Source organism: Sinocyclocheilus rhinocerous, unplaced genomic scaffold (assembly GCF_001515625.1).
Source record: "Sinocyclocheilus rhinocerous isolate Xijiao unplaced genomic scaffold, SAMN03320098_v1.1 scaffold1787, whole genome shotgun sequence".
Lineage (NCBI taxonomy): Eukaryota > Metazoa > Chordata > Actinopteri > Cypriniformes > Cyprinidae > Sinocyclocheilus > Sinocyclocheilus rhinocerous.
This window is the reverse complement of record NW_015630034.1, coordinates 22,656-31,631: the sequence shown is the minus strand read 5'-3', so window position 1 is coordinate 31,631 and position 8,976 is coordinate 22,656. Positions and strand designations below refer to the sequence as shown.

General features: G+C 40.4%; 1 protein-coding gene and 1 long non-coding RNA gene across 2 annotated transcripts; one reads left to right on the top strand and one right to left on the bottom strand.

The window, feature by feature from the left end:
- Window positions 1–2,842: 2,842 nt before the first annotated feature.
- Window positions 2,843–3,785, top strand: LOC107739834 (uncharacterized). The gene is made up of 2 exons (XR_001640036.1): window positions 2,843–3,086; window positions 3,279–3,785. It is a non-coding gene; the product is annotated as an uncharacterized LOC107739834 (long non-coding RNA).
- An 821-nt stretch (window positions 3,786–4,606) lies between these two features.
- On the bottom strand, window positions 4,607–7,252 carry LOC107739835 (uncharacterized). Its single transcript, XM_016552044.1, has 7 exons — window positions 7,132–7,252; window positions 6,948–7,052; window positions 6,576–6,769; window positions 6,359–6,500; window positions 5,036–5,677; window positions 4,818–4,945; window positions 4,607–4,660 (listed from the first exon to the last, which is right to left on the bottom strand). Exons 1-7 carry the CDS (start codon window positions 7,250–7,252, stop codon window positions 4,607–4,609), a joined length of 1,386 nt encoding a protein of 461 aa, XP_016407530.1.
- Window positions 7,253–8,976: the final 1,724 nt, after the last annotated feature.

Here is an 8,976-nt window from a genome sequence, read left to right as displayed (position 1 = left end):
ACACACCCCCTAGTAGCCCCTAGGTGCGTTCGACTTCATGCAGCACTGCGCAGACCGATCGGCGGCTGACTTGAAGCAGTGCATGCCGGTTAGAAATTTAGTCCGACTTGAACGGCATCAAAGTACCGCGATAGCCTTTCGAGAGCAGCCGGCTGACTCAGCTGGCGCAGCTTTTTCAGAGCGACTGCAGGAGCGCTGATGACGACGCAGCTGTTTCAGATTGGCCAAATTCACCACATGACAACAATGACGTATGTTTCTAACATCTTCAAATCCAATACTGCACATAGATCTGTTTTTAGAACAGTAAAAGCTTTTTTACTGTAGTCGCAATGTTATATTGAGTCACGTTTATCATGAAAGCATATATACCCCCACTTTATTAGTATTTAAATAGTATATATTTACGTTGAACTTTATTCTTGAACAGATGGCGCTGTATTAAGCAGTATATAAAAAGTGTTTCTGTTGCTCATGAAAACGTTTCTGAAACGTCTGTGTATTTGACAAATATTGCATTTAATTCACTTCATCTGTGATAGAGTATGCAAACGCCGCGTGAGCGTCACTAACGGGAGCAGAAATGTCCGGCTTGACGGCTCCGTTTTCAACTCCGCCCCCGACTGCAAGCGGCTACTCTCGTTGATCGCCATCTGTAGCCGTGCTTCAAGTCGAACGCACCTCCTCACTGCAGAACACAAGATCCAGGGGGCGGAGTTGGATCCAGGTCTAGAGGGTGGAGTTGTATCTAGATCCAGGGGGCGGAGTTGGATCTCCTCCCACTGCATTTTGATTGGCCATATGGCAGATTCACGTCATACTTACTCGCGTTGTAAGTAAAGTTATTCTTGTGACGGAAAAAACAAACTTGCTAAAAAAAAATTTAAATAACGTTTTAAATGCTTAGTTACAAACACTGTAGTTTGTACAATGTGGGAATGGGCACATATAATTATGGGCAATAACCAAGTATTTTAATATTTTCATTTAGAGAAACGTTTGCATTAACTTAAAAACATTATAACTACCTAAATAAAAATAGAATCTTACGTTTCACCATCCTTGAAAAGCCCGTAGTTTCTTGTTACATGTAAGAATAAATATTTCTTAAAAACAAGTGTATTCTTTGATTGGCTGATTATTTACCCCTCTCAGTAGTCCATTTTGACTTTAAAATCTTTATGTAGATTAATAAGTAGGCACATCTGCTTTTATTGAAGTGATATTAAATCAAGTTTCTACTTGAAGTAGAAAATATGTGTGCTTTCCACCACTGATTATGCACATTATTATAAAACTGTATATGGCTAAAGTATAGCAGCACTGTCAGGTTGTTTTCTGTAATTTTTTATTTATAAATTACTTCCCAAGGGCATCTGACTTAATTTACATAATCTCACTTAAATAAATGCATGCAAAATGCATTACCAACACAATGAAATAGAAAAAAAAAAAATTATTAACACAACTTAAAACAGACACTGAATACGGTAAGGAAACTTTGAACATGAAACACAAGGAAAACCACATTGGGAGCATATCATAAGCACACTGACTAATCGCTAACAGAATAACATACCAACATTAGAGGGGCATTCAAAATTAGAACTTACACATAGAATTAAATGATAAATCACTCATTCATCCTTTCATACTGCACTGCACTGCAGCCACAACATCATGCACACAACACACTCAAATAAGGTCAGCACAGATTTGGCAGAAATTGCTGCAGAAGTCTGGGTGGGTGTCTTCACTAATAATTTTTATGAGTTCCCCCCTTCGTCCTCGACCTACCTGATATCTACAGGTTAGCAAAGAAAGGAAACGAAGAAAATAAATATTTCAATGTTCATTATTTTTGTAATGTTTTAATTCATCATTGAAAGCACAACACTCCATGGCAACAACTAACAATGCATACCTGGAGTGCAATGTTTGAATATGTCTCCACACTGCATACAAGTTTCCAGTCTGTACATTTTGTAATACTCTTCCTTGTAGCATGTGGAGAAAGCAGTCAAATTTGTGACACCTGTACACATGTAAAAGTACACGCATTCAAAAATCCACAAGGCTGGAATTCATTAACCAGCCGTTCAAGCAAATAACATAAGAATTTCTTAAGATTTGTATAAAAATATGTAACAAGTTATGCAAAAACTACTAGGGAACACTTACTGTCAAGCCAAAGAAAATGGGCTCGTCTCCTGAAGGCTTCCCGTGTCACAAGATCTCTGAAGCGAGTGCACACCAGGGCCAGCGTCAGAATTGGCAATTGATGTGGTCACCCTCCTGGAGAACCACATCAATAAAAATGTCCTCCAGAACAGATGCTGGCCACTATAAGCAAATAAACAAAATTGAAAATATGAAAGAGAAGATATTGGCCCCAATGCCCAGTTCTTGAATTTATCTGTCTTTGTTCTTGGTATACATGTATGTAGTGGGTAAAAATTAAAGGATAATGGCCTGTCTGTTTTCATTGTGAAGTAACTAACAGGGTGATCCTGACACAGGTGAAGTCAAGATCGTATAAAAACCACTCCCTGTATACTCCATGTACAAGGAATACAAACACCAGTATGCTGAGAGTTAACATTTCTAAAATGTACAATTGCTAGTGACTCGGACATTATACCGCAAGAACCCCATGGTCCTTGGGACAACCATACATGTAGTCCACTTCATACTCCTTGAGGCTTGAGGCTTCCCTATAACACAGTAAATGGTGTCAGAAATAAAACAAAGAAAGTGAAAACTTTGGAAAGACAGCATTGTTTTGCAAATCTGGTTCTCACCTTTTATGGCTCATGCACTTCAATACTAGGTTTAGCCAGCAATGAAGGTCGGAGAGAGAGCTACGTGGGTGCACGCCAGCCACTGCAGGAGAGTTCCGCCCATATCGGAAGGGCAACAGGAGGAGGAGCCTCAGCAACAACAACAACAAGTTCAACAATAAGCCCCAAGATCGAGCCCAAACACCAAGTGCAAGAGCAAGGTCACTCAGGAGGAGTGATAAGGCCGGTGTGCAGAGTAAAGCCATTTGTGCAGCCACAACCAGAGACATTGATCATTGCAAAGAGGTACGAACTGACAAACCTTACAGATTTACTGGCAGCAGATCCCTATATTCTAGCAACAGTGACGAGCGGAGCAAAATACGAGCTGCGGGGAGGAAACTGGGAAAGGAAGACAGTTACTGTGGATCAACAAAAGCTGATAAGACTCTGAGTGTGCTAAAGACCAAATTATCTAACACAATGCATCATATTCAGCTGCAATCACTAGACAAGATGGATCGTTCAAGACCGTGGTACCCATTCAGACTGCCAAGAATGTGTGGACTTTGTAAGACTACATTCATTTTGACATTGATAAGTGATGAAATGAGGCAACTGAGGGACGCAGTCATTCAAAACCGTTTAGTTCTTGATATGCTTACGGCAGAAAGGGGCGGAGTGTGTAAGATGCTGGGGGTATCTTGTTGTTTTAACATTCCTGATTACAGTGATAATATAACCAACATAATTGAACACATGAGAGAGGCCGTAAGAGAACCTGAGCGGACTGACAACCTGTGGGCCGGGTGGGTTATGTCTTTGTGGGGAGGATGGATGTACTGGATAATTCAAACTGTTCTGCCAATTGTAGTGATAGGAATTCTGATTCTGTTTTGCTTGCCATGCATTATGAGGTGTATTTCCAGCTCAGTACAGAGATTGGTCAGGGCTGGGACGCCCATACAAGCAGTAAAACTGACCGCTTATCCGATAGATAGTGAACACAAATGTGATGATTATGAGAGTGACGAGAGTGATGACATTTACACAGAAATGTGAAGAATGATCAGGTATACGAAAGTCAGACATGAGGAGTATAACTGTGATGAAATGACTTGAAACAATTATAATCATGTATGAGTTTGCTTAGAATTAGAAACAAGCGTGTTTTTAAGTTGTTATAATCAAAACTAATGTTAATGAATCCAAATCGTTTATCAGAGAATGATAAAGAGGAGGAATTGTTGTAGGAAAATTAATGTTTTACTCTTTCTTATTTACTTTCTTAGACATTGTGTGGGGTTAGTCATAAATAAAGACCTTTGGCCTCACGGGTGTGAAGGCACACAAACACACAGTAAAAACAAATGATCAGAAAGAGCCTTTGAACTCTTTAGTGCAGGAAAGACAGAGGGGTTGTTGACCTCACAGATGTGAAGATAATAAAAGCCCAGGGGGTTAGAAGGACCATTGTTTTTTAAATTTACAGAGAAGGAACCTTGTAAGAAGTGGGGGGTGATAACAGTATATAAGGCTGTCTGGTTTCAGTGTGATTTTTAGGTCTGTTGTGTTCCAGGGTAGCTGCTGAAACATTATGAACATACCTCTTTAAGGAAAATAAACTTCTTTCCTTAAATATAATTTGATTCCTTGTCTCTTACACTGTGATGCTATTTGTTAATAATTGTTTTTGCCACAACACTAGCAAAAGAACAACATTAATACAGGTAAACAAAGCTTAAACAGTAATGGAACCATATAAATGACACTTACTGTTGCCTCCAGTTCGCAATTGGTTCCCAGGCCAACACAGTCTGTTCTTCTTAAGACTGCTGTGCCGACAGAACCGATGACTTCATCCTGTTGCTTTGTGCAATCTAACACATTGACATGCTGGAAAATTAAAAATGCATGTCAGCACTCTCCACAACGTCCCCAACCCCACAAATGATAGTAATGTTGTGGAGCACGAACAAGTGTTGTGAAATCATGACAATCAACAGGTCGATTGAATACCGTCAAAAGGGCATTTACCAAAGTCTTCGGGCATTCCCAGCGCCGGAAGTCTTTTATTTCCCTTTCAGCACGCATCAGTCTAGCGACGGATGCAGGTGCCCCATCTGAGGCTGTCGCTGCTGGTGCCCCATCTGAGCCTGCGGCTTCTGTAATATAAAAATGTAATATAACCAACATGGCATGACAGGCATAAAGATGTTTATAAAGAAATTGTAGTTGAAAATTAACTGAATTACCCATTATTATTTGGCCATTTTCATCTAAACGCAACTGGGAATTCTGTGGTACAATCTTTCTGATGCCATCTTCTATCTTCTTATTTCGTTTTGTGTTATAATGCTGTAGTATATTTCGCATCAAGAAAATGTGTCCAGATGGAGTGAGTGTGTTGAGGAAGTAATTGTTTTTTCTCATGTCAGAAAAAAGCTGTTCAGCACATTGACTGTTCACCCAGCCTGCCAATTCTGGGACTATCTGAACGTTACACAGTGCATCTCGAGCATCTTTTGTGTTCTTTTCATGAAACAGATCGTAAAGTGCGTAATGTTCAGCTGAACCTGTAATAGGGTGACAGTCTGGGTCCACGTTGTCCTTCTTTTCCTTCAACCAAAGGAGGTTTACTTTCAGCTTACCCTCAACGGCCAGCTTGATATTTTCTGGAGTGGGCTCTTTTAATCGTTCCTCATAAGGTCTGAAAGGGACACATTCTAGCTCCCTTAGGTAAGTGTATGTGGCTAAGCCCCTTGCAAAGTCATAGATATTTGGGAAATGTTTAAAAGACAAAAGACAATCTGCATAGTCACGTGGAGACTCTGCCCGAATAAGGAACTTCAGCGAATACACAACTCCACAGGGGCATGTGATGACTGCCCAGCCCCCTAAAGAGAAAATAAATATGTATGTTACGCTAATAAATATATATCATTCTAAGCCAGCAGTTCTTAATCCTGGTCCTCGCGGCCCCCGCTCTGCACATTTTCACGCTTCAGGGGTTTGTTCCATTCGACCATAAGTGCCCTGCCAAGTGGACATCACAGGATATTCAGCCATGATTCCAGTTCGAAAGAAGCATATATGTTCCATTCAAAGGGCATTAAAGTGTGCGAGACGTGACTTCTATGCAAATCTCATGATTACGGTTAAATAACCCTTCATACTTCTGTAGTAAGTTTTGTCTGTGTGGAGACACTGCTGCAGGCAGTGATGTAGCACAAATTTGTGTTATTAAGTGAAGTAAACTTCAGTCGATTTCCCGTGTGCAGGGAGTAGAGAGCAGTGAACACTATGTAGGGAAGATGTCAATCGGAACACAGTTCATTCATGGAGTTCTCTTCTAACGAGCTGGTTATCTGAATCAGGTGTGTTAAACAAGAAAGCCATGCAAAATATGCTGAGCAGGGGGTCACGAGGACCAGGATTAAGAACCGCTGTTCTAAGCTGTCTTAAACAAAACTATACTGAAAGCAATACGCTTGAAAAATCAAATCAGTTCCATACTGGGTTGAACACAACACCATTCACATGACATGGAGCAAAATATTTCTCAAAAGTAATCCTACCTGAAGCCCCCCAAACCTTCTGGAAGACCTTGTCATAAGAAGACCTGTTTCTCATCTCCTGTCTAAGTCTTACAACAAGATTCATTTTGGAACCTGATGGGTCTAGACCACACTGCTTGCAAAGGCGTCGCACCACATCCACCTGCACATACAAGGTTGCAATAAAAAATATCCAAAAGATTGATTTGTTTGTGTAAAAACAAAACAACAAAATAACCTTAAGATTGGTAAGCACTTCTTCTAGCCTCTCTTCGGTAACTTCAAGTTCGGCATCTTCAGTAGCTGGTCTTGGAGCGTGCATCATGGCATACTCAGTATTTAAAACTGTATCTTCTTTTCTGGTGTTGGGACCTATCCAAGGAGCCCAGTAGTTGTATGATGGTGACACCAAAAAAGGATTTTGACGGGCACCTGAAAAAATGTACTTTATCAATATTAAAACAGTGAAACCTTCAAAATATATACACGTTTTGTTAGTACCTTCCTTTGCTCAATTTAGTGTAATGCAATTATTGCAAAATAATTGTAATTGTAGCTATGCATTATGCAACATATGTCTAACTTTAACATAAACAAAATAACTCCTTACTGCCCAACAGGCCCTGGCTAACTATTTCGGCAGTCACGGATGCCCAAAAGTCTTTCATATTGACTCGACCATCATACTCAGGTGGTGGAGCAGGAATGTCACTCACTGCAATAAAAATTCTCAATGAAACAAAGAACATGTATTTTTAATATTATTAAGTAGCTCTAATTTTGATATGACCTACCGGGCATATTAAATGCCGCCTTTTTGTGAAGATCCATCACAACAACTGCTGGATGGTAGCCGGACTTAACACAGGAGTATGCGTATTTGTGGTCTGTGTGCTTCAAAATGCATGTACGCATGAAGGATTTTGTCTTTACTTGAAATTTCTGTTGTGTTGTGGTCTCCAAAACCTCAACAGCTCTGCTAATGGCATGATGAGTCTGTTTTGACAAGCTTAGTTAGTAGCATATAGACATTTTGAAAGAACACTATATAATTAATTCCTTCAATAATATCAAACCTGGAGTGAATGGCGCAGGATAATGCACATGTGTAATGACATCAGCAAATGATCATCAAAATTGTGAAGAACATCAGTCCACTCTTGATGACGGTATTTTAGACCACAGTTGCTGCACATGCGGTAGTATGTAGAAAATCCTGTTTAAAAAAAAACGTATTCAATCACAAAAAAAGAATTCATTCAAACAGCTAAACATAGTGATGTTACACTAATTAGATAGATTTTACTCATACTTACCCTCAACAATGCCAGTGTATGTTATAAGCTTTCCTTTAGAAGTAATCAACATTGGCTCACTTAGGACCACATTGCCCATACATTCAGAGCAAACAGTCTCCTTTGGTACAAGGTGTTTGGGAATGTCATTGATTGTCATTGAGCCTGTGATGTATTTCTGGGGGAGTTCGGCTGGCAGAGATTTGTTTTTCATCAGGTAATACACCATCTGTTTGAGACCTTCACCACTGGGGGGATATTCCAATCTGGTATTTTCCTGACAAGCATGTTCTTGTGCTAGGCCCTGTGCAGGTCTGTCGATGGGTGATGATACAAACAACTGCCTGTGTAGCTGGAAAAGATGCCACCTGGCTATGTTTTTGTGCAAACAAGATCTTCTTGGCTTTGCACAGGGACAATGCCATGTGTTGCGAGTGCTGTCATAGGAAGCAATGACTCTATCAAGTCTGCTGTAGTATGACACTGGGTTCATACACAGAAATATACTTCTTTGTAGAAGGACACCCAATAGTCAACTCAACAGACAGTGGAACACCAGCCGCACTTGCTGCTGCCTCTGTAGCCATGCAGGTTGTCTTGGTCTGTTCCCCAAACACATTTGCGGCTATCATGTCTACCAAGACATCTTCATCAAGGACAACTGGTATCCTGTTGGGCCATGGACAGAACTGCAGTGACTTCAAATGTATACACTCAAAGTGCTGAAAGCCACTTTGAGCGGAAAATTCTACATTGGAAATGCATTCATCAATTTCACATGCGACAACTGGATGTGGACCTGAGTTTTTTTTCTGTACGTGGATTACAGAACATGGTCTGCGAAATGACTTTTCAATCGCATACATACCACTCACTGGGTCGATGCACTGTGAAGGTAGGTGACGATCTTCTGTAACATCACAGATCTTACCAGTGTGTTTTCTTTTAAAGGGGTCATATGATGCTTTTTTAAAGATCATTATTTGGTGTATTTGGTGTAACAGAATATGTTGACATGCTTTAATGTTCAAAAAACACATTATTTTTCAAATACTGTACATTATTGTAGGTCCTCTATGCCCCGCCTCTCTCAAACGCTTCGTTTTCTACAAAGTCCCTCCTTCCGACAAGCGCAGTCTGCTCTGATTGGCCAGCTGACCCAGAGCATTGTGATTGGCCGAACACCGCAAAGTGTGACGGAAATGTTACGCCCCTTACCATATGATGCTGTGTCCCGGTGCGACGAGACAAAACCAATAAAACCCATTATAAACGAGGCATTTGTTGCATCCAGTGGGGACATAATTACTGATTATAATGACTTATACTGTCTTTTTATGCGTT

Excerpts from the sequence above, each read along its gene's own strand:
- LOC107739835 (XM_016552044.1), bottom strand. The coding sequence starts at position 7,252 with ATGCGTACATGCATTTTGAAGCACACAGACCACAAATACGCATACTCC. Across the intron at positions 7,053-7,131 it reads GGCGGCATTTAATATGCCCG|TGAGTGACATTCCTGCTCCA; the intron begins GTAGGTCATATC and ends TTTTTATTGCAG. Across the intron at positions 5,678-6,358 it reads GAAGGTTTGGGGGGCTTCAG|GGGGCTGGGCAGTCATCACA; the intron begins GTAGGATTACTT and ends TTTTCTCTTTAG.